This window comes from Melanostigma gelatinosum (genome assembly GCF_949748355.1).
Source record: "Melanostigma gelatinosum genome assembly, chromosome: 16".
NCBI classification, from domain to species: domain Eukaryota; kingdom Metazoa; phylum Chordata; class Actinopteri; order Perciformes; family Zoarcidae; genus Melanostigma; species Melanostigma gelatinosum.
Window position 1 is genome coordinate 16,246,674 of NC_136649.1, and position 26,075 is coordinate 16,272,748.

Consider the following 26,075-nt stretch of genomic DNA (forward strand, 5'->3'; position numbering starts at 1 on the left):
CAAGTGCTGATTCAATGCATTGTTTCAGTTGTCGGCTTTTTCTACCTGAAGATAGATATAAAAGCAGAAAGGAATGGAGAAATGGGATCAGAAAATGGAATACTGCTCTTGAAAAAATTAAGCAGCACTCTGTCACAGAGGTCCACATGACAAGCATGGTGAGGTGGACCCATTACAAACAAAAGGCACTCCAGACTTCATTTGAAGTATCAGATGTAAAGGGAGTGGAAGCCAGAGAGCGAGAGAGGCAAACAAACAGAGAGATACTGACCAGGTTAATAGATCTGGCAGTGTATCTCGCAAGGCAGGGGCTAGCATTTCGAGGTGATAATGAAAGTAACTCAAGTCACAACCGTGGTAACTTTCTGGAACTCGTTCATCTTTTTTCCCGCTATGACAGTGTGCTGAAGGTGCATACAGAAAATCTTGAAAGAGTGAAAGTCACCAAGAAAAGGCCCCAGGTATCAATGCTGTCAAACAGAAGCCAAAATGACCTGATCACAGCACTGGGTACCTACGTCAGGAGGGAGATCCAAAGAGAAATCCAAGAGGCTGAAATGTACTCGATTCTCGTGGATGAGACCACTGATGTTTCCCACAAAGAACAGGTGTCATTTGTAGTGCGATATGTACATAAGCAAATAAAGGAAAGGTTTCTTGAAGTTTGCAACGTTGATACAACAACAGGCCAGGAGTTGGAGAATACTGTAGTCTCCCTTCTACAGAGGAATGGTCTGGAGCTCAAAAATATGTATGGCCAGGGCTACGATGGAGCAGCCAACATGAGTGGCATGTACAAAGGCCTTCAAGCCAGAATACGCACACTCAATGAGAAGGCCCTCTATGTGCACTGCAAAGCACACTGCCTAAACTTGGTCCTGGTTGAAGCCTCCAAATCTAATAAGCACTTTGTGACCTTCTTCAGCCTCGTGGAGAAGCTGTATGCCTTTTGCAGTGGCTCCTCAAAACGCCATGCTGCTTTAGTTAGATTGCAGCAATCACTGCATCCAGAGGGACACATTGTGGAGCTGAAGAGGCTGTCAGATACCCGTTGGGCTTGCAGGGAACAAGCACTGAAGGCCCTTCAGAGAAATCTGGAAGCTATAATGATGCTCCTCAATGAGATCTGCGAAAGACATCCACCTGACCTGGCCCTAGGGGATGCAAAAATGTACAAAAATGCGATTAACTTCGCATTCATTCTCTGCATGGAAATCACCACCCCAGCATTTGAAGTCACTGCTCTTGCATGAAATGCTCTGCAAGAAGAAAGCCTGGACCACTCCACAGCCTACAACCTAATTGATGGTGTAATTCACACAATACAAGCATTGAGGTCTGAGGAGAAGTTTGCCGAGATATTTCAAGGTGCATCAGAGAAGGCAGAGGCTCTCAACATTCCTTTACCTACTGTTGTGCCTGGTCAGGAGAGGAAATGGAAAGTGCCAGTGCGTTTCCAACACAGCACAACTGCATCGCAAGTGAGTGATGAGATTGACTCTGTGGAGTCATACTACAGGTCGAATGTGTACTACACATTTATTGATACCCTGACTGCAGAGCTCAACAGGAGATTCCATGGGAGCATCACTGGAAGTCCAACTGGTACAATCATACGGTCCTTCCACTCTCTAACAGTGTGTGCCAACTGGACAAGCACCCCAAACCCAGAGGCAGAGGAAGCTGTCCATGTTCTTTGTGACTTCTATGAGGAAAATGAGGACCAGCTGAAGACAGAGCTAAAGGTGTTCCACTCCATCTTTCCCTCGAAGAACCTGCAAGAAATCCTTGCCATTGTTGAAGAGAACACTGGCCAGCTCATCTTTCCAACATTTGTGAAGATGGTAAGGATCTATGCAACACTGCCAGTGACAACAGCTTCAGTGGAAAGATCCTTTTCAAAACTGAAGATAATAAAGACCAGGCTCAGGAGTCTCTGTGGGGAAGAAAGACTCTCCGACCTTCTCCTGCTTGCCATTGAGCAAGACATTGAAATAAATCACAGTGAAGTAATAAAAATCTTCCAAGAGATGGCACCAAGGAGGATGCTCCTGTGAAGATCCTTTAATTTATTCAGAGCAGAGTTTTAAGTTAGAATATATTTTTTATTATTTAACATATTATTTGGTTATACAATATGGCCTTGAATGAATGAACCTTTACCAAGTCACAAGTACCAGCGAAATTGTAGCCATCAGCCCGTCTTTGTTTTGTCTTTGTTTTTGTCTGGCCTTGTTTTTGCCTATTATTCATTTATTTATTCAATTTGATAATTTGAGTTAGTATTGGTTGCGTTAACAAAAATAAATATATACGTTGAAAATATCCGACTGTGTTATTTATTTATTTATCATTATTTTAATTTCATGTATAATTTTGGCGATGGGTGCCCTTTTTTTGCTTGAGCACCTGCCCCCCAAAATGTCTGTGCACGTGCCTGCCTGTCATGTTCCTTCAGATTTGTAGTTGTAGGGTGTTTTGATATTAAAAGCCTTTTGTTAAGTGTCCCAGGATAAACGCTGCTGTGCTTTTACTTAGTACTCTTCAAATGGCAAATTTAAACCGTTTTTTAACCAAAAATGCATAACATGACACATTATCCTCGTCTTTGCCTTCCCCCCTGTGCCCCATCCACCAAACTGACCCTGCCATGTCCCCCTCCAGTTCCCACATTGTCCTTCTCTGTCCAAATTAGTTTTTTTCAAGAATTTCAAACTTAAGGGTTAATCCTTTTTCAAAAGTTAAAGTGTATTGTTGTGAATTTAATTAGTTGCTTACTTGCTTGTAGACATATTTTCTCTTCACATTTTAGCATTACCCAGATGTGCATTTGAGGGGTTTCAACTAGAATTCACATCACACTCACTGGCTTGGTGATGGTTTTGGTTATTCTCCCGAAGTGGTTTGGAGATTTCTTTCCAGTCAGGCTCCTCATCCCATACATTGTTTGGCAGCTGTTCACATCAACTGTGATACAGCTTTGGGAAAGTAAAATATTAGGAAATTGATTTCCCAACCCAAGTTCACTCCTCATTGGATGTCCTCTTTGCTATATTGCCTAACAGTTATTGTCCTCTTACTACGCACATATAGTTACATCTGGGAAGTGAAGCATTTAAGCAAAGCTTTGCCAGACTGTTGGCTGGGTGGCACAACACGTCAGTTTGTGTGTCAGAGCTGCAGACTTTGACTTGAGAACAAACAAATACATGACCAGAAAAGCCTTGAGTCGCTTTGCTATACCTTGTGAATTTATTTTTTAGGCCTATAAACCAGGGTGTGACTAAGAAAATCAGTGGAAAATTATATAAGGATTCACATGGGTCTTACACTACGCTGGTAGTAGCGCTTCAGCAGCAATGACTGAGTGTTACAGATTACTCAGTTGCATCAAATAATGTTTATGTATTTAGTCATTTTGTTGAACTTGATAGTCTGGAAGTTGTCTACGATGCTAGCCACACCTTTTTCACCATTGTTATATTCCAAGCTCTGCCGGTTATCTCTGCAATAGCAAACGGGGTGAGATTGTTATTTTTATAACATATTTATAGTGAGCAAAAGCTAGTTTATTATTGTCGCAAAAACTTTTCTTATGTCTTGGGAGTTCAATGAAAATACACTGATGGGACTCTGTGCTGTGAAACAACATTAATGTAATAATTTTAAAGAGAAATCTTGAGATGTACAAGAAAGATTGCATTGTTATTGTAACAATGGTCATCGTCTGATTGTATTCTGGAACTTTGTGTAGATGCACAAAAAGCCCAACAAGTGGAAACATTACGATTTCTACAGAGAATCACTAAGGTGATGTCTGTGTAGTTTTATTTCTTCTTCTGCTACTTTCGGGGCATCGATCCTACAGGCAGGACAGCAGAGTCAAGCAGTGAATCAATCAAGCAGTGAAGAGGCACTGCTGGCAGCCACCAGCCAGTCTCAGTAATAGAAGCTGAGACAAGGCTCCTCCATCTTTCCTCTCATTCAGACATTACCTGAGGAAAGCTGCCAAACGGGGTCCCGTTAATGGGTAAACAAACACTCAAGTCATTTAATCCAATGTCCCATTCTTTGTATAGAGCTCACCGCCCATGTTTGTTAAAAGTAGATAAGTTGGATGCTATTAAATCCCTGAGATCAATGCACTTTTTAAAAGTTAGGTGTTTTAAAGTTAAAATGCTGTTCAACAGGATTTGTTAGGAAAGTTCAGTTGCATTATTAGAAACCATTTTTAATTTGTTTTTGTAAATAAACATTGCTTTGCATTAGGGCTTGTTTTGTGCTGTAAAAGCATAGCAGCACTGCTTCCAGTTTCAGATTATACTGAACTATATACAATACTAATTCACAGCATATAGCCACACAGTCCTCAACAGGATATGGGGCTGAGAAGATAAACAGATGCAATGTGGAGCCTGAAGACTTCCTCCTTGAAACTAACAGGAAGAGTTATTCTCCGTTCTAAAAGGTCAACACAGGGAACACAATATACCTTTCAATGCAAGTGTCTTTTTCCCTTTGTTGTTGTCAGCAACAACACATACTGTATTCACGCTTCTTAAAGTGTCCCAAAAGCATAATTCTTCTCTTCTTGCGTCTTCCTGTTTCGAACAAAGGCAACGGTAATGACGCAGTGTGATTTCCTGTTTAGTCTCTACAGGTTTGCAATAACAAAATGAACTGTTGAAGGCCCCCACCATGATGCCAAAGTTACTGTACCGAAGGGTTAACATTTTAGGTTCTCTCTCTCTGTCTCCTCCTAATTTGAATATTTTCACATTGAGGGCGGTGTAAGTGTTCAGCATGGAGGGTATTCAATAACTTTTATGGGATTTGCATGTTTGATAATGCCCCTGTGTGAGCTCTCATTACCCAGGCAGTCTGCCCACAGACCTGGAAGCTTTCAAAGGCTCCGTTTGTTGAGAGAAAGAGAGAGAGCGAGAGAAAGAGAGAGTGAGAGAGATTAAAAAAAGAGAAAGAGAGAGTTTGTGTGTGCGTGTGTGTCTGTGTGTAAGCAGCTTTCTAAATGATTACTGTTACTGTTGAGAAACCTTCAGATGCACCAAGACTCACTTGAATATGGCATTTGGCAAACACCATGTTCCTCTGTGTGACGAAATCTCAAAAGTTTTGGATGTCTGAGTCAGCGTGAATCACCACAGAGCTGTCACCTCAGATGAAACGTTGCATAATCCTCAACATGCCTGGGTTATTCAATTACAAGGAGAATCATTGCGAAGTTTTCTTACGGAGTTTGACCTATAAACACATAATAAACATCTATTATCCAAAACTGACTGCAGCTACTCAGACAAATCATCCCTGTAATTGTTTTAACTGTCTCTGTGCCACTGTGTGTGGGTCAGGTTTTCCACAGGTCACATCATTGAGAAACTATTTCATCTGCTCACTCAGTTAGACTTTTCTGGGAATCTCTGGCCGGCTGGCTCATTATTCCTTCCTTTCCCTAGACAGTGTATGTGCAAAAATAAAACACAAACTATGCCATTGTGCTCATAAAAATACTTTTTTCATTTGAAGTTACTGGAAGCAAAATCATCCACAGCAAAATGTACAGTAACATTCTGAGGTTGTACACCTTTGTCAAGCAAGTTTACAACACAGCAACATTTTCAAATACACCATTTCCACACAGACACTTGAATGAATGTGTCCGAACGGCAACACTAAATGTCATTTTTGAGAAGATGATCCCACTTAAGAGTTCATCGGGTGCAGCCCCAGTTGTCGTCGAGCATGTGTTTGACTGACTCCGTGGCAATTTTGCACCGTCATGTCTCTGGGGAATGTGACAGCACCATACTGCAAGTACCACGGGGAACTGTCTTAGAAAAAGCCACAGACACAGAGAAGAGGGCAGGATGATTGGCGGATCCACGAGGAGACCCTTAGCTCTCCTGCAGTTCAGGCGAGGTGTAGGAGAAGTTATGAAACTCTTCCTGATTGACGGAGGGGATCAGCGGGTCGTCGATGGGCGTGAGGGTGGGCTCTTCCTGAGTAAAATCGGGGTCAAAGTTGTTGACGTCTTCTGGTGTTTTCTGGAGGGGAATAATAAAGAATGATCCATCAGCAGCAAGATTTTAGCAAAGAAACACAACCACAAGGTAAGACAAAGTCAAACACTACGTAATGTCTTGAGTGTCCTCATTATCATTTATACACACACTATCATGCCATCAATAAAATCATTCGTGTCACTTACGATCCTGGGCTTGAAAGGTGGCTCCATTTCTCTACGATTCAGCTTCTCCCAATCGATGCCAGTGAAGAAGGCGTGGCTGGTCACAGCGCGCTCTCCAACCTCTGACGCTACACAGCCCAGACGCCGGGCCGGGTTTTTGGTCAAGAGCTGTGAAAACCAAATGATGGATGAATTCAGAGAGCTTAAATGAGAAAATATAAAAATCTGTTAATTATCGAGAGAAGATAACACATAATAGCAGCAGTTATGCGGTAGGATCCACCTGTTTGGAATCCGCAGATCAATTATTCATGATCCGTACGTGGTGAGGAAATATGACATTTTATTCAACTAGATCAGACCAGATTTTTTTGGGAGTAACGCCAAACTGGACTCCAGCCATGATGACATGCGGGCAATCCCCGCCTCCCAACTTACTCAAAACAAACACACCCTGGCCTGTGTCTGGTCCATCCCCCAATGCTTCAGTTGAAGAAAGTTCAACTGTGCAAGTGCAACTAAGGTGTCTCAACTTCCTGGTGTTGTTGTACGCAATAAAAAAAAAAAATAGAATAGCGTTCTATTTCTCTGCAACCAAAGTAGTGGTGGGTTGTAGAGTCCAGAGAAAACTTTTTAACTTGCCTCTGGGACGAAACGGAAAGCACAAATGTGTTTTGGAAAGCTCTCTCTTGGCCGAGGAGTCCGTGCACACCTGAGGGCTGGCGGTGACATTCAGACGAGGCTGCAACAAAGTGACGGCCCGTCGTCTCCACAGCGACAGTGGCCCGATTAACCCGAAGTCATTGGAAAGATCAATAGGTCTCGCTATATCAGTTTCAAGACACTATTAACTAACAATGGCCTAACTGACACCACATGCCTCAGACAAACTAAGTTCACGGAGAAAGAGTAAGACAAAGGAAATAAGAGAGACGCAGATGAAGAGGAGCGGCACTGAAGGGGAGATAAGGAGATAAAGAGGTGGGGTTGAACTTAAAACACCCCACTCTTTACAGCTTTGCATAGTTTAGTCCTTTTTTTCTTAATTTTTGCAAGACCACCATCATCAACTTGCAGAAACTTGAATCCTGCACATAAACATGACATAAAGACATCTTTTGGGGGAGGAAACATCGTTTCATGCTTATGTAGTCACTTGCAAGCATAACTTTGATGACTTGGTAAATGGGTTACAGACCACAAAACTTACAGACCACTTACAGACCACAAAACCTAAGAAAATGTATTGCACTGAGTTTCCGTCAGATACACGTCAGCTGTGCCATCCTCAGCACCAGACCTGCCATGTCAGCACTACCACACGAAGAGGTCATTCTCCACGACAGCAGCAGAAAGAAATGCTGAAACTCTTCGTTGATTGTTCAATGAGTCAACTGGCAGAAAATGTATAATTTAATGAACAATTTTTCATCTGTCAACCAAAATATGAGTTATTTGCTGCTTCCAGCTTCTGTAAAGTGGGGGTGTTTTATATGAATGTAAATCAAACTTCTTTGGGTTTTGGAGTGTTTGTTGCACAAAAAAGGCGACGCGAGGACGTCGCCCTTGGAGATGAGCATTTTACACGGTCTTTGGATATTTTATAGATTAAATGATTCATAAAAAAAATCAACAATGAATGTAATTGTTTCTGACCCAATTCGTAGCTTCAACAGACAATCAACATCCAGCTGTTTATAAACCATCTTTACACAAACCACTAAAATAAACTTCAGTTATTATTTTAAAAAGTAATTATTGTCAACATACTCAATTGAACTTCATGAAATTGCTTATTGGAACAAAGAGAACCGTGCAACGGATCGACGCTCAGTATAAATCGTGCAGCCGTGTTCAAATCCAATCACACCAACAAGCATCTTTACATAACATGTGACACTGGCAGCAGTGACACAAATCCCCAGGGGAGGTCGATCCCATGCTTTCTGAAGCATGTTGGAATGACAACAAGGATAAGAGGAGAACTGGGTGCAAAGAAGGGGGGAGTGGAGGGGGGGGGGGGGTGTCGTCGTATTTATAGCTTGTGCGCTGTGGCTGGGCAGCGGACCATGCCTTAATATAGTCATGTAAGAGACCCGGGCCAAACAGCTGGCTGGCAGAGCTCCATGGTCCCTCTGCAGTCAGAGAGTGTCAGTCAGTCTGAAGGACAACAAATAACAAACCTTGATCACAGAAATATATAACATCACACGGCAGGCTCGTGGTACACTGTCCAGGAATGCAGGTACTTGGTGGTTTTTTCTCCACAATGCTGTTGACTAGGCCAGTGAGCAATTGATTTCCTCCATCAGTTTTTGAGTATTAAAAAAAGCTTCATCAACATTTCTTTCAATTGCCTACTGTGAAAAAAGTCAGACAGCGGCAATCTGAGGAGGGTAAATGTCTGCCAAACGACAAAGACGGCAGCAACACCTGGCTTTCATCTGGCTTTATCCATCATGCAACTTCTACAAGTAGATGAACCATTTTAAAGACGCAGACTCACAGCTTTGAGTATATTCACTGCCTCTGCGCTGAGCCAAGACGCATAAACAATGTCTTCATTGAGGATGGATTCAAAGAGGTCATCTTCATTTTCGGCCTCAAAGGGAGCGTGTCCCGACAGCATCTCATAGAGGAGCACCCCGAGAGCCCACCAATCAACAGAGGGCCCATACAGCATCTCCTGCAGGATCTGTGGAGACATACCATTAAAGTTAACCATCACAGCACAGAGAGCATTACAGCAAACTCAAAACCACTTCATGAGGTTCAGTTCGTAGACGTGTTGGATTTGTGTGTTGCCAGTGAGGCTACACTGAGGATCAAGTGTTGAGGACAACAAATATGCCTTTCATAAATCCAGACACACTCAGCTTTGGTCAGAGAAAAATCTCTCAAACACGAGGACACACATTTAATCCCTCATTATGAAAACCAAGCGCGTCTGTAAAAGTGCAGTCTGATGAGGAGATCAGGACTCGTCAAGTCACAGAGCCTTTCACAAGCTGACCTCACAGGTACGCTGACTTCCAGTAAGCCTGGAGGGAGTTACAGGCAGTGACCACAGTGTTTGTTTATCGTAAGGTGGTGTGATGGAGAGAGGATGGGACTTGGAACTGCGTCATATGAACTCAGAAGACCTGGGCTGCAGGAGGCTAAATGTGTTTGGATTTATGCTTTGCTGGATTCTGCTGACATTAAAACTGAAATATATAAAACAGCACCAAAATATATGAAAATGTCCTGTATCACAGGTGTGGTGGATAAAGTATCCACATATCTGTCATTATTAGTAGTTATGGGTCTCAAACTGTGTGTGTTTAAAAGTTCCGTTGTCTTAAAGTTAGTTATGTTTGTTCAGCGTGTTGAAGTGTAGAAACTGACCTCGGGGGCAATGTAATCCGGGGTCCCACAGAAAGTTGCTGTTGCAGTGCCTTCAAATATGCCCTCTTTGCACATGCCAAAGTCCGCCAGCTTACAGTGACCGTCTTTGTCAAGAAGAACATTGTCCAATTTTAGATCCCTGAAAGACAAACACAGACAGTGAAAGAATATTAGTCATTTGTTTTGGGCATCGTTATCCAGCAGGAATAAATCAACCACCAAAATGCACTCGACTCCAACAGCTGCTGAAACGTTTGTGCTCAGTCTCCATCGCACCTTGTTGCTATTGTTTCTAGTCACATCGAGGGAGGGAGTAACAAAAAGACAGAAAGAGACGGTCTTCTGTGGACTTCTTAACAATATTTTTTCTGACTCCAGTTGTTGGAACATATTCTTACAGGTTACTGGATCAGATGTAATCAGATGCACTGGAAGTAAATGAAGATACGGTGATATTGTTTTGTTGATTCATTTTGGAACACCTATTTATTGGGAGATATCAATGTTGGTTGTTTTCCTCTAAAATAAAGTTTGATTTGAGGGTATATCAATCAAATTGATTTAATTTTACCACAGAAATGAATCCTTTTGTTTTTCTTATCATTTTGAAGTTATCGTTATCATCTCTCAATGTTAATTGAATTGAAATAAATAGTATTGTCATATTAGTGGAAGTATCTTCTCCAGTGCGGTCTCCCTAACCACATGATGAAAAAGATCTCCTCTGTGTTCATGCGAGTGTAACAGAGTTAATGATTCCACTTCCCATCCTGGCCATTGGGTGCTAGTATTACTATATTTTTTAAGTTATTGCTAATCCTTGTCATTTTCATGTTATTTCCTTGTTTAAATGTCATTTACAACGTATCATTATTTCCCCATGGATACAAGTGGGTTGTGTGTAACAGCGCCCTCTGCTGGCTGTTTTCATGCAAGCTGTTTTCATGGTAGGTTGACCTGTGACAAGCGCCGTTGTGAAACATCTCATTCGAGAGATAGAGATAGAGATAGATATATATATATATATATATATATATATATATATATATATATATATATATATATATATATATATATATATATATATATATAGATATATATATAGAAGTCCCTTTTTGTTCGTATAATTGTTTTAATTTATAATTTATAGAGCAAATGGTTTTAACTGATTTAGCATGAGTAACATGCTAACCACAGTTAGCTTAAGTATTTGTCCCTTTTTGATTTAACAGTGTTCCGGAGCTTGTGACCACAACGTTGTCTATGAGAGTCACTGAAGCTGTTCTGTCTTTTAACAGCAATATTCTGTCCGATGAATACACGTCTGGTTGGAGCCATCAAAAGATATCGTGTCCTGAATTAAACACAACGCAACGGAGAGTACGCAACTGCTACACGAGCTGTTGCTTTGTCATCGGAGAGCGAGATTAATCCTTCTAAATGTGGGCTCTGAAGCTAAGCTCTAATCTGCGATAAAGTGACCCAATTTATGGCCGAGGTCATTTTACAGACGTCGTCTGAGGCTGGATAGAAGATACGATGTCATAGCACAGGCTGATGCTCAAGACAACTAACAACATGTGGGAGATACATACAACTTAAAAACAGAACAGATTATTTTATATCCCGTTTTCTCCAGCAGAAAAAAAACGTAAAAAAAGGATCCTGAATGATTTTGTCTGCTGGTTAAGCAACACTGGTTTAGTTGGATTAATCTGGTTTGCTCTTCTCTAATGTAAACAGATTGTGTAACAGTGACTCAGATATTCTTGGTGTCCCTCGCAGCCTTACAAACAGGCCAAACGAGAGCAACCCGGATGCTAACGCAACAAGACCACAGTAAGAGCATATAAGGGCTTAATACAACAGCAATAACAGAAGTGTCGAGGCCAGTGTCTGTGATGTACGGGCAGTTCTGCTCAGTTCATTTTCATGCTCCAAATTGCTTCAAGTACTATTGGCGTGAATATTTCAGTATGAATGTGTCCACTGAGAAATGAATCTCTAACCCTTCTGGTTTTACTACCATGCGCTCATCACACATCACGATGCAATTAACACACTGCGACGAGTGCTCCTGTTCTCCTTCACCCACGCACCTCAACACAACCCGATTTAACTTGAGCCTCTCTTTATAGGAAGTGGGTCAGTCAGACAGATTGGTATCCACAGTGAGAACATTTACAACTCTGAGGTACTGAACTGTATCCCACTGCAAGGACAACTAACTGTGTCATAGGTAGAGTTGCACGAATAGAAACATTTCCAAAGAAGAGCAAAGGAAGGTCTGACAAACACGATGACGCACGCACTGTGTCATTTTCTTTTGTGGTTTTACATGGTAAGAGCACATCTGGACAAACTGTCAAGCCTTCTGAAATCTATACAAATACACATCAACTTAAGGTTATACCACTGGGATACTAATTACAATTTAGCAGTGCTTTGATAAACAGGAATTAAAGCACTGAAATGATTGCATTTTTAAAATCCATTCTTTTAAGATGTTTTGTTTCCTCCTACTCTGGTTTGTTGTCCAACATGGTGGTGGGGACAAAACAAATTAGACACCACAACACAGCGCCTCTCTGGCACAGTCCCAACAAAGCTTCAACAGTTTGTCAAAGGCAGTGTTTATTGCAGGGCTTTTGTACTGGATTGCATGACATGGAGCAGCTGTTCAAGATAATGTATTCACCCCCTGCAGACTTTCCTCGTTGTTAACAGTCAGCCGGGCCTGGCTTCAGACTGTTTGAAATTAAGTCTTCAACAAAACTCGATGTATTGTATGTCACGAATAACCACAGGATTGTTAAAACAACATCTTTAAACTTCTTGGAGGAGGACGGCAACATGTAGTTGAATCAACTGAAAGCTTCAAGGCACGACTTCACGCCAAGCCAAAAGAGATTATATCTAGAGAGAGATCTAGTTGAGTATATTACACAACACAGTGACTGAGGCTACACTCTTACTGTAAGGAGGCGGCATGAGCTCTGCTCGTCTTGCACTGGCCTCATGTGCAAGCTGCTCCTTTTGGCTTGTTATTTTAGTTGTAGCATGCAAACTGTGTGTGGCCACGTGCGCTGGAGTCATGCTATGCAGTGCAGGACATCACAGAACACTTGGACCACTAAATATAACTCAGGATTTAGCTCACATGATGCCACCTTTCTTGGCAACGTGCACTGGCAGGGAGCCCGAGCTCTGCCACCCAACGCAAGGTCTCAAAGCACATACTCAAATGTCTGATGCTGTATTAGGAGCATGTATCATATGAAACTTAAAAAACAACATTAAAGTATATTATGAAAGTGCATTTCACATAAACAGAATATTGTAACCATGCTGTTGTAGCGTGCACTCTGTGGCAATCTGTTGTTTCGCTGTGCTTGCGGAAAATACAGGCGACACTGAGTTAACAGTGAACATTTGGATGCACAGTCCAAGTGTTCGGCTGCAACACACTGTGCTGCCTGGAGAATACATTCATTAAGGGATAACAACAGTTTGAGAGGAGGCCGCGATGAAACCACAGCGGGAAACTCAGTATGATGAATGACTTCAACAACGGCACTTTATGTTTCAACTCAAATGGGAAAAGTGAGTAAATAATGGCTGGATAAAAACATGGAACACATCCGTCTTAAAGGAGTATCCCAGAGATTGAGTATTTCACTCCCATAAATTCACCAAAGACAGATTAAACAAATGGACAACATTGATGCAACAGAGGACAAAACACAGTATCCTGAATGAAGTCCTTAATATGGGTCAAGATCCAAAAATGCTGGCTTGTGCTTTAGTTAGACTGTCCCTGTTTGAATGCCCACATCTTTTTCATGCCACGTAGGGTTTGTTATAAATGTTTAGTCTCCAAACACAAATCGATATATGACCCTGATTATATTATCAGAGAAAACTATTTAATCATCTTGGTTTCCGTCGTGCCAATAATTTGAAGCAAGGATTTTTGTAATATTACATTCTTCAAAATGCTATTTTAGGACTCGTTAAAAGAGAGAATATCTCGTTAGGATGTAGACTTGGACTGCAAAGCCCATTGTTGCGTGTGTGCTCCCTGATTCTGACCTGTAGATGATGCCTTTGCTGTGCAGGAACATGAGAGCGGAGGTGATCTCTGCTGTGTAGAAACATGCTCTGGGCTCTTCAAACTTCCTGGACTTCTGGATGTGGAACATAAGATCGCCACCATTCACAAACTCCATCACAAAGAAGAGACGGTCCTGCAAAAGAAAGAGTGAATGAGATTTAAACATGTGAATACAGACCCCACTGAACTCCTTGTTATTATCCAGTTCAAGAGCCCATGACCACGGTCACGCCGAGATTGCTCCAAAGACGATGTCTGCGTCTCGTTAATTTCACAAATGTCTGTTTTAATGAATTCCTGTGCAACTAACTGCCGCTGAAAGTCAATGGGGCAAAAGGAATACTGATCAAACCCATAAATCTTTCTCTCTCATTGCAGGCTGTGGTCGATATGCAATCTAGAAAATGAGAACCTGGGGGAAAATAAACACTGCAGGAGAATGTGATGTAGCGATCTGCTCATGAAGCTTCCTGAGGAGATCAGGACATTCAGCCACAGCTGCCTCCGTTTTACTGCTCTGTGGTTTAGAGTAGTTTTGTATTTACCCTGAGATGTAGAACGTTTAATTGTGTTGCACAAGTAAAGCAGGCTGTACTGTGTGTGGTGTAGCTGTGAAGCTGAAAAGGAAATCTTTAATGCCACACTAGAATAGTGTCTTGGTTGTTCGTCTCTATTGAATGCTACTGAGTTGTATCATTTCTAAATGCTAGACACACAAAGTGCAAGTACCATCTTTTCTCAAAAAACTGGTTCACTGTTACGGTTACTTCAATTAAATTACACACTTCTACGTGAACATTAAAATAACCACAGATGCCATTTGCTGTGTGAGTGTGCATTTTAAATTTAAAGCCAACTAATGGCAGCCTCTGGGATTTCCAGAGTTAACTTTTACAAATGTATTTTGCAAGACCTTCTCCAACCCTCTGTCGACTTGATGAGCTGAATGTCTGGCAATGCGAGACACGATTTAATTAGCTTCTTAATGCTCAAGATGAGCAGATCATGATGAATTGCTGTGTTGAAGGACCATTTTCCAAGGACACAACATTTGGTAAATAAATATGTGCCCACTCCACCTCCCCACAGACGCAACACATTCCCCCTACTCATCCCACCTCCCCCCCCCTCTCACTCTGGAGAAAGGTTAAATTGTCAACATGTAGTACTTCTTACGATAGCAATGTTATAATAAAACAAAGGCTGATCGATTTGAACCTTTTTGAAGAGGTTTCAAAACGTTCCTTGGTGCTTTTACGATAAAATGACAAGTTAATTATCATGACGACCTGCTCAGAAAAAGGACGAGACATCTAAAAGTAAAAGATGATGTGCAGTGGAACACAATCTATTCTGTGGTTGTGTGTGGGTTCTGAATGAGCCAGTTCACTTTGTGCTGCTCTATTTTGATCCCAGATGAAGTAGGTCAGTGGCGATTCAAACAATGAAAGCAGATTAGGAGGAACAGCTCAGCCAGCCGAGCAGTATTTACTCCCTCACACCTTCTCAGGCACAACAACGGGAAACTGCTGCCACCTGCTGACCAGTGTACGCATTACAATTTTACAGTTTATTCAAGTGTAAAAATATTGTACATGTAGTTATATAAATGTAAACATATATTTAAGCACATTTCTGTCATTATAACCTAAATCCTTTTAATTTAGGGTTAAGAAACCCACATTACTCTATCAAAGATCAAACGATTAAAGAAAATAGCAAAGACAAATATCAAACAAGTTATGACAATAACTTTGTTCAATGCTTAAAATCCGATCAAGGGTGCGTTTGCACAATCCGACATTAAGTATTTCATGTGTTTTTAAAGCCACGTTTGAAGTAGTCTTCAATGTACTCACAATACATTTCCATGTCAAATGTACAGTAACCAGCCAAAGAGCTGCTTCTGTGTTTAAGTATCTCATCATTATGTCTTTCTATCTCATAACTTCGACTTTCTAGCTCATAATTTCGACTATGGGGATATTTTTATTATCAAGTCTAACTTAAGATTTTTTTTTTTTTGTGCTGGCGGATTCGCGGGCCACATAAAATGACGTGGCGGGCCGGATTCGGCCCGCGGGCCGGGAGTTTGAGACCCCTGCTGTAGGTATATAAAACTATGCCACATGAAGACCACTGTAGCACTCAGAAGAATCATCTGAATGATATAAAGACTTGTGGAAGATTAAACTAATACCATACAGTTTTTGATATTGTTATGTGATTCTTAAAAAGAACACAAGTGTTGTTAGAAATGTGCTATACTTAAAAATAACATATAATCTGGCATACTAGTTATTTAAACTGGATTAAAATGATCATGTGCAAGTTAACCATCAAAATACCTCAAAAGTCAAGAAATACAGTGTATTACTGCAAAGTTGCACAATCTTTGTTGCACGGTGCTCTTTTCAAGGAACAACACTTATTTATGCACAACTTGATCTGAAAACATTTCTATAAGAAAGCACAGTCGGCAGTATTTGGTCTGAGATGAAAACATTCCCTCTGTTGATTGGAAAAATGCACAGATTGCCCTCATAAAAAAATCTTATCGTTATACAAATGCATGCGTGTGTAATCTGTACTGACCGGCGTCTGGAAGCAGCAGAACAACTGTGTGAGGTAGGGGTGACAGCGGGCCAGCGACAGCACCCTCTTTTCCGTCATGGTACACTCCACATCATCGTCCTGCAAAATGATGTCCTTCTTCAACACCTTGACCGCAAAAACATGATCTTTGCCGTTTAGTCTCGCCAGCATCACCTGTAGATTACAACATACACAAGAGTAGGAAAGGTGAGAATTCACACGTGTGTTTCCAAATTCAGCATCACCTTGATGCAAATCCGATCCGAATATGAGGTTTATCTATTTAAGTAAATGTATTCTAGTGCTGGAAATACCAACCGACATGCTTCATGTTACAAAATCCTTTGAAAAAAAGTTATTGAATTTATCTGAATTAAATGCCTCTTGACCATATTCCCACATTCTACCGGCTTCCTTATTGTTCACTTCGGTCTTCATCATTTCTCATTATCCTCTTATGTCATTCCCACCTTGCCAAAACTGCCCTTGCCAAGGACTTGAAGGAACGTGAAGTCTGAGAGGCCCAGTCGAGGAGTCTGCTGCTGAGTGGCTGTACTCTCCCTCCTTTCAGCGGGGGCACTCATCTGACTTGCACCTTTGGCCTGTGCAAAAGGACATCAATTTAACACGACTCATAAAACACAGTATTAAGTAAAATCAACACTGATTTGACTCGGCCTTTGTACCACTGAGTTGTGTTTCGAGAGTCCTCCAGCCTGCAGACCCTGCAGACCCATCTTTGCCAGCGTACTGGCCAGTTCCGCGCTGTTGACCCCACAGTTCGGAGCGACGTTGCCTTTGCAGCGGATGTGAACATTCATTTTACAGACTGAAGAGAGAGAGAGACCACACAGACAGACAGGAACACTCAATAACAGACAAATTAGGACATTTGAGATTGGATTTTGAGAGACCAGCGTGTTGACGCGAGCCTTACTTTTACAGTGCAGCCCCTGCCTGACTATTCCCCACAGCAGGGAGCCACAGTGGTCACAGAAGGTGGGCGTTTTGTAGTTGTGGATGTTGAACACGTGAGGGACGTTGATGCTGAAGCCTTGGTTTATGGGCTGTGGAGAGAAGACATACTGTGAACTAACCACTATGTGTTGCAACAGTATGTTCAACCACGTGTGTATATATCCGAACACTGAGTGCATTGTTAAAAATGTTTCTGCATGTTCCTATTTTTGTCATCGTCCTTTCTGATTATTGCTGCATTTGCTTCTTTCTACATTTTCCAATGGAAGAGAAACTTGTAATGATCAGCAAAATATCGTAAGACAGAGCGAAAAGGGACATGTTCCAATGCTACAACAAGCACAGATGTGGATATAGAAACATGTGAAAATGCTACAACAAGCACAGATGTGGATATAGAAACATGTGAAAATGCTACAACAAGCACAGATGTGGATATAGAAACATGTGAAAATGCTACAACAAGCACAGATGTGTATATAGAAACATGTGAAAATGCTACAACAAGCACAGATGTGGATATAGAAACATGTGAAAATGCTACAACAAGCACAGACGTATTTATAGAAACATGTGAAAATGCTAAAACAAGCACAGATGTGGTTATAGAAACATGTGAAAATGCTACAACAAGCACAGATGTGTATATAGAAACATGTGAAAATGCTACAACAAGCACAGATGTGTATATAGAAACATGTGAAAATGCTACAACAAGCACAGATGTGTATATAGAAACATGTGAAAATGCTAAAACAAGCACAGATGTATTTATAGAAACATGTGAAAATGCTACAACAAGCACAGATGTATTTATAGAAACATGTGAAAATGCTACAACAAGCACAGATGTATTTATAGAAACATGTGAAAATGCTACAACAAGCACAGATGTGGATATAGAAACATGTGAAAATGCTACAACAAGCACAGATGTGGATATAGAAACATGTGAAAATGCTACAACAAGCACAGATGTGGATATAGAAACATGTGAAAATGCTACAACAAGCATGCATGGAAAAGTATCGTGTTCTAGCTCAGTGACCATCTCAACACAGAAACAGGAACCTGTGCAGTTTGTGTGTTACTGCAGGTGTTAATCAGGGGTGTGTGTGTGTGTGTGTGTGTGTGTGTGTGTGTGTGTAGGAGGAGGGGGCTGTAGAAGGTCTGCTATCTTTTGCACATCCTGTACTACACACAAACTGCTTGAGCGGTGAAAAATAACAGCAAGAACATACTTGAGTCCCTGAAGTCGAGTGTCGCGTCTCATCGGACAGTCAAACTGTTCTTACCTGCTCCTTTGTTGGGTTCTTCATGCGAGGACACACAGTGACGACATGCTGGTGGCATCGTTTGTGAACCACACAGGTGCACACTGGAGAAAGCAACAGCTCAGTGTCAAACAGTGTCTGTATGTTGAAGTAACTGTGACAGAAAGAGAAAATAAGGTCTGCTCACCTTGGCACTGGTAACCCTGCTTTCCAAAAACACCCCTACAACACAGAGAAAGGCACACGATCAGATCCCGTTTACAGAGCACACTGATACGTGCAGGCTCCAGTGATTTGACGTAGCTCGACTTTCTCACCAGATGAACTCTCTGCAGTGGAAACAGAAGGTGGGCTGACGGAGGAAAGTGGACATGAACTTGTGTCCGTTCACCTGGTGGATCTTCCGTTTTAGGGCCCCCTGTCTCTTCCTTGTAAACTGCTGGTGGCTCGTCACTATGGCGTCATCTGACAAAAAGAAAAGAGAGCAAAAGGTTGTGTGAAGACAAAATAAATCCATGAATTCATTTCTAGACCATATGCCATAAGGGCTAAAGTTTTAAAAACACAAAAATAAAAATTTGAAAATGGATCGATTTGATCATGTTGTGGGATTTCTTTAAAGGAACTAATCAATATATCTATATCAGAAATGTATCATACCACTACTTGTATGTGAAAGGGGTCACTCATTGTGGCAAACCCACCTGATATTAAGATCACCTGACTCTACAGAGCTCGAGAACATCTTTCACGTACTCGTTCTGGTTTTGTAACCCAGACCTTTCATGTCACATGGCGACGTTTACGGCTACAACAGGCAGCCGTTTTCAGCTCAAAGGCCCCCATTAAGCACAATGTACAGTACACGCTCAGCACCGAACAGTAAACAGATACGTTTAGCGACCATCTGGTGAACGCAGTGGAGCACTTGGCAGCTAAAGGGGTTCCCACAGGCATTGGTGTAGCACGTCAGTTGACTAGTTGTGCCATATTTCTGGAGGTGTAAGAATGTAACATTTGCCAGTTCAACTTAAAACATTATGTAACCAGAAAAATGATTTAGTTATTTTGTGACATAAAAGTGACTTGGGCTCAAATTTGTCAAATTGCCATCACATTAACTTTAGAAGCCCTGAGAATAAATTAGAAAAAAATATTCTGTTGATATATTTTTTTTTAAGTCTGATCAAAATCGTTTTCTCTAAGTTTTTGCCAGTTTTACAAGGATCGTTTTTCTAAGGTGCCCTTTTTCATCTGCGAAAACGGGTGATTTGTCGGGTGAAATTTCTGTTCTTCTTTCAGAATGAAGTGTTTGATGTTTTAATGTAAATTATTTAGATCCGACTTAGAAAATTGATCGCCAGATGTCATTTTTTTTCCACTTGCCTCTCAGATCTTTTCTATAAAGGGTTATAAGTCTTAAAGGGGGATGAAATAAAAAGCATACAATCTTCACATTTCAGAAGCTGGAACATAAGAATAACTTGTTGTTCGCACATTTTCATTTGATGGATCAAACTGATTGTTTGTACAAGTCCAATGTTTCCCAGCATGATGTTTACATTTGACAATGGCAGGTGCAAAATTCCCTGCTTGACTTACAAATGATTTTCCAAACCTCAACAAATATTGTGATATCATCATCAGAAGGATATCTTCAATTTATGTTTCTCCATATCATCCAACTCTAACTGTTGACTAAAGGTCACTAATATGAGATAAAGAACAGACAGAATGAGGAAAGATGAAGAGAAGACAGATGGAATAAAAGACGATAGAGACACGTCTGAACAGCAGTCCTTTAGAGATTGTGTCGTGCAAATTCATGTGCATATCGGATTATCTTTGTGCACATCTGCATTGTTTGGCTCCATGTGTCTGGAGTTCAAGATAAGTGCGGTCGAGCTATTTGTGAGATGGAAAACCACGCATGCATTACGGAAACCCGTCTGCTGAGCCCCCCCCCCCCCATCCCCCTGCAAACAACAATTGTGTGAGAAGGAGGCTTTACATTCTTCATAAAGTGTTTTTGTGCACTGAAAGAAATTCTATCATATGCACAACTGCTTACTTTCTCACTGTAAAATGTCCACAGTAAATAAACGTTAATTTGTTGCGTTTCCCCGACCAGAAAGATCTTCAAATGTTTGCATATATTACATATTATTTATCAACCTTTAGTGGAATCGTATCGTAACGATGTGAACATACTGTGTTATTATTTAACACTGCATTAAATTTCATTGCATTAAACATTATGTTAATATTTACTCTTTATTTTGAACAAATGTGCCATTTGATAATGTATATCAACATCAGTAACTCCTTAATTTCAACCATGCCGTCGAGCTCTAGTGTTAGTGTAACGTTGCATTCACCGGCATCAGTATGAGCCTGTTCTTTGTTCTATATTCGTTTGATGGCAGCAGATAAAAAAAGGGGAACATAACGGAGGCCAAGTAGCCACCGGCTAAACAGACTTCTGCTTCGAAAGACCTGCAAGGTCACTTCCTACTGGTGCAATTTAAAAAGTTACAGCTACATTGGTTAAAAGATCACATCCATCGTAAAGCTACAGATGTCCTCCGACGTCTGAAGAAAGGAAACGTTGCTCTCGTCACAGGAGATTAGCTACAACAAGCATACCTGACATACTACCTGACACATACTAACCTACTCGAGTCACGCAAAAACATGCACGCCTGTTCTCAGAGCCTCTGTAATTAACCAGGTGCACTCTGGGTAATCAACGGCTCACAGATAACTATTCAAAACAGTCGGCCGTGTTCCGCAGAATAGTAATAGTCACAAGAGAGTGACTAACTGAGTTAGTATGAACGGTTTACCGCTGTTCAAGATTGCCTGAAAAAGTTTGAGAGGAGGAGAAGAGCAACAGCGATGTTCCTGCATGAGGAGAAACACCGAGCTGCATTTCAGCCTAAAGTAGCAACCTTACCATCAGTGAAGGATCCAGTGAGAGTAATATGAATGTAAACCTTGCCCTCTGGCTCCAAGTCCATCTGCAGACACACAAACTCACAATTACATTTATGCATATACTCAAATGGCGAAACAGAAACAGCACGGACAGAAATTAGCATCCACTACAATTAAGACCTATTCATGATAAATACTATGGAACCAAAAGTCCCCTGTATGAAACAAAAAGGAAACCAGAAACATGGCACATTCAATGCGGGCATATGAGATGGCACGTGACATCTCTCCATATGAAGAATGGCGCGACGTAACCGCAAATGTTTGCACATAATGTCGGAGGAATTTTGGGCAGTGTGTCTGAAAGACAGCAAAGCAGGTCTGGCAGGTTGGGCTTGTAGCAGAGGTTGTGTGGTGACGCGCCGCTCAGCTGGGAGCGATGACGTCCGCGTACACGTTAAATAGCTCTACATACAGAAGAGAGTCTTCTGAGGGATGGACAGCGACGGGGAGACAGAACGAGACACTTCCTGCAGAAACCACTGAGTGGAAACTTGGGTCACTGTACACTTAAATAGAGATCTGGTCTATTTATACTACACATACACCCCCGTCTGGAAAATTCTTTCTACCCACAAAACAGTGACACATTAGGTGAAAATTGTGGCGACTCAATTGGCAAATTTACTGTAAAACTTAATTTGAGTTAATTTCACTTCATCTCAACTGGTTTCGTTTACCTGCTCATATCCTGTCTCTTAACTGACTGTCGAGACAGCAAGTTTGACTTGTCCACTGTGAAGACTTCCTCTATGTGTGCTATATCTTGTCCCCTTTGCTTACTCTGGCCAAGCTCTATGAAAGAGCTGCAATGCATTCCTGGAATGTCTCTCTCCGTCGGTGAAACGGCTCAGCTGTACATTTTTTTCAAGGCTCTCTTAAAACAATATCTCTATGTCCATATGTATACAGGAAGAGCGATTGGTTGTTGTCAAAACCGTAAATTGGCTACTGGCTTTGGCCAGGAGGAACAATTTCAGCGATCATTAACTCTTAAGCTCTACATAATGAGCATTGTACTAAGACGTCTTGGAAAAAAAGTTGAACTTATAAATTAGGGTGGAGCAGATGATGAGCTGATCTCAAATAGAAGTAGGTGAAGGCAGCATGAGGCTGGAGATTAAAAGCAGAACACTAAACGCTGCATCACAAAAGGAGGAAGTTTCTTTCGTTTCAAACAGGGGATGGGGCCCGTTTTAGTCAAGCAAGCAGAAGACTTTGCTTGAGGGCCCATATTTAACCTACTTTCAGTTTGAATGCATCTCAGAGGGACTTGACTACTTCAAGCATGATAAAAGACTCACCACACACACACCCTAATACTGATTATTGACAACATATTGTGAGAGCTCAAAGGAGTCCAAGATGTCACAATGTAGTGCCACGCAGCGTCAACGGGTGGGAGGCAAAGGAAAGTGGCCTCGTGAGTCTAAATGTCAGACGGTGAATGTCTCAGACGCATGATGTCACTTCTAACATCACGTTAAAAGAAGTTAAAAGCAGGAGATGAGTAACTAAGGTTTAAGTTCCTCAAACTGGACTGTGTGCACAGGAGGGGAGAAAAGAGAAATTTGGAAGAGAGCCGACAGAGAGAGTATCTTCACGGTGAGCCCTTTGAGCTCTGATCAGACGGTGGGAACACTGTGATAAATAGCAGTGTGGGCGTGTGGAGACTTGTGCCTCAGTCTCTGCTGCCGCACATGTGAGACAAACACTCCACAGTTCAGATCTAACGGACGACAACTTCAGGCTCGTGTCTTGAAGTGAGAACTACATGTAAATACGTCCTCGAGAAAACTACGCTCCACTTTCACACCACTTCCCCCAAACGTTTGGGGGGAGGGGGGGGGGGTCTTGGTGAAGACGTGTGCAAAAGCACACCGATTTGGCTTTTCATCCTGCTCAAACAAACATCAACAGCAACTTTAATTACATCAGGATATTCATTTCTCATCGCTTTTACACACATTTTAAAAACGTGCAGAAGCTCGATTGCCTTCAATATTAGTCGATGTGCATCCTATTTGCATCAATTTGCATATATTTGCGTCAATTTGCTTGTATTTGCGCGTTTTATTTTCTTTCTTATCTCTTTTGTACTTTGTTCTGTTGCTCCAAAGTGTAATTATGGCGCCTTATGTCCTGAATGCTCTTAAGTGCACCGTACTGGTTTGTTTGTTGACGTACTGGTTGAAGTTATGTTCCACTATGCCCCTGTGACTTGCCCACACTGTGTTGCACAGTCAATGTAAAGGTCAGGTGAGAAGTGATGCACCGCAGAAGTGTCTGGATGGTCAGTGAGGTCTGGTGGGTGGGAATTACAGTTCTTGTAAGGTCCCATTTTGGCTGTTGAATTGATTTACTTTCTTTCACAGGTGAAATTAAGTGTTTTGCTGCAAGATATAAACAAGACAAAAGCTGTGTTGGCTGAAGGAGAATATGTCCGTAGAAGAGAGACCATTCTGCGTGTGACGAGTGTTGTGGTACGTGGTCGATACCACCCGAGTCCGCTCCGGGCCTAAACAGGCTCAGGTTACATTCGCCAACACCTGCTGCAGTGGCTTATTGTCCGGGACGGATGAAGACAAGGAAGAGGAGGGAAACTCCAGTTTAAGGCGCAATTTTATGTTTGTGTCTGGAAGAGAGTGAGACTAATGCCATACTCTACATAAGGCATTTAATCGGAGTTTAACGGTCTCGAGAAAGGCAAGGTGTGGGCACATTTGTTTGTACAGGCAGGTCAAATGCTGTGGAGGCTGGGGGGGGATGTGTGCCTGTTTGTGTGCACTGTACATTGTGATATGACTATATGGAAGCAGAAATAACACCTTTGCAACAGCAGTGGAGTGTGTGTGGTTTCAGACCACACCGTTTCTAAGCCAATGGGTGCAAAACTTGAGCGGACCCTGTCCGGTGCATCGTGCCCACACTGAGACCCGTCGATGTGAATCTGTGAGGGTGTTAGCCTCCAGACAGCCTGTGCATACAAGGCGGTGCTGATGTTTTCAGGCAGATGTTTCTCACACAGACACGTGTAGTGAACATCGCCCTGAGCTAAACGGCATGTTTTGTTTCATGAACCTGCACTTAAATACTGTTCAGCATGTATCGACGCTCTGATTGGGTAAACTACCCTTGTGTAGAGAGGAGGACCTGTAGGAGGTTTACTGAACTTTTTATGATGACTTTCATCATCCAAGTCCATCATAGGAACTCTATTATTTTTATATCTGTTTTACAGTATACTTCAAGAAGGTAAATACTGTTTCGAGACAATAGGTCCCTGGCCCAGAAATAACTGGAAAGACAGATATGATCGAAAATATCGGATTGGTCCCCCTGACTCCTCAAGCCCCTCTGATCGTGGCTAGTAAACCCATTATGTAATTAATCCATGGATCTAGTGGTTCTTATTGTCAACATTGGATTAGAAAAGGTTCCCAGACCCACAAGGACCCCCAGCATCTTCCCTTTCACCTCCTTTTTATATGTATTGGTATTGTTCTCACATATGTTCCTCAATAAAGTTGTGTTTATGTAAACTTATGATATGTCACATTACTGCAAAGTCTGAATCTGAATCTGTCAAATAAATGCATGTATGAAATGGATCAAAAGCCCAGCCTCACTCTGTAGGCATGAATAGCGGGGTGGGGATGGGTCAAAGGGCACCCTAATAGGTTCATCAAGTGCTGCGCTTTTGGGTAATAAAGATTTTAAAAAACATGTTGACATAATTGTTTTCCAGTTCAGGCTCAATATGTTTATGTTCCACTCACCCATCCCTCGAATGTTTCTCCCGTGTTGGAGGTTTTGATGAGATCCTCAAACAGAATGAGGCAGTTGGCCACAAAGTCATCATATCCGATTGGCGTGTCGTGGAAAACTGCCACCTCGACTTGTTTCCCGTCGTTGACGTTGAGGCAGAACTCCTCGTTGAACGTCGGCGCGTTGGTTTTCTGTTTGGTGAGGGTTTGTCCAATTTTGAAGTCGTCCACCTTCACCACCATGTAGGGGTCCAGGGCCGGAGGGGCTTTGTTGAAGATGACAGAGTGGCGGAGGGAGAAGGTGGTCGGTTTGAGTCCCACCGCCTCGCCGATCCGAAGCTTCAGATAACCGTTAAACTTCATTTTGATCACGCTAACACAGCCTCACGCGGAAATATAACAACAAAAACAACACACGCTCAAAAAGCGAAATAAATAAACCAAGAAGTATATGTAAAAAATAAAAAGTTCACGCCTACTTCATAACAACACAAATGTGCTGTCATAAATTCATAGTTGTAGATCCGTGCGCTCTAACCTGACGTCAACACGTACGTGTTCATCCTGACTTTACCTGCTCGTGCACCGCCTCGCAGCACAGACATGTTACCGTCGGCTCCCTCAGCGCTGCTGCTGCTGCTCTGCGTGAACCTGTTTCAAGACGTTTCAGTCAAGAGGAAGCAACGACACACACATTCGGAGAAGGAGGCACAAGTTCCGCAGAAAGTTGTCACCGAGCGTGCACACGCACAACCTGTCAC

General features: G+C 41.8%; 1 protein-coding gene across 1 annotated transcript; it reads right to left on the reverse strand.

Moving 5' to 3' along the window:
- Positions 1 to 5,606: 5,606 nt before the first annotated feature.
- Positions 5,607 to 25,949, reverse strand: prkcha (protein kinase C, eta, a). Its single transcript, XM_079287130.1, has 14 exons — positions 25,327 to 25,949; positions 21,507 to 21,570; positions 18,868 to 19,015; positions 18,738 to 18,772; positions 18,572 to 18,654; positions 17,236 to 17,365; positions 16,985 to 17,127; positions 16,769 to 16,900; positions 16,299 to 16,472; positions 13,682 to 13,836; positions 9,590 to 9,728; positions 8,709 to 8,897; positions 6,224 to 6,370; positions 5,607 to 6,059 (listed from the first exon to the last, which is right to left on the reverse strand). The coding sequence occupies exons 1-14, from the start codon at positions 25,675 to 25,677 to the stop codon at positions 5,910 to 5,912; spliced, it is 2,040 nt and encodes a 679-aa protein (XP_079143256.1). The 5' UTR covers positions 25,678 to 25,949; the 3' UTR covers positions 5,607 to 5,909.
- Positions 25,950 to 26,075: the final 126 nt, after the last annotated feature.

Bases quoted from the DNA above. Each gene is read 5' to 3' on its own strand.
- prkcha (XM_079287130.1), bottom strand. From the start codon at position 25,677: ATGAAGTTTAACGGTTATCTGAAGCTTCGGATCGGCGAGGCGGTGGGA. The intron at 17,366-18,571 runs GTAAGAACAGTT...TTCTCTCCACAG, and splicing joins AGAACCCAACAAAGGAGCAG to CCCATAAACCAAGGCTTCAG. The intron at 6,371-8,708 runs GTGAGTCTGCGT...TGGTTTTCACAG, and splicing joins CAGTGAATATACTCAAAGCT to CTCTTGACCAAAAACCCGGC.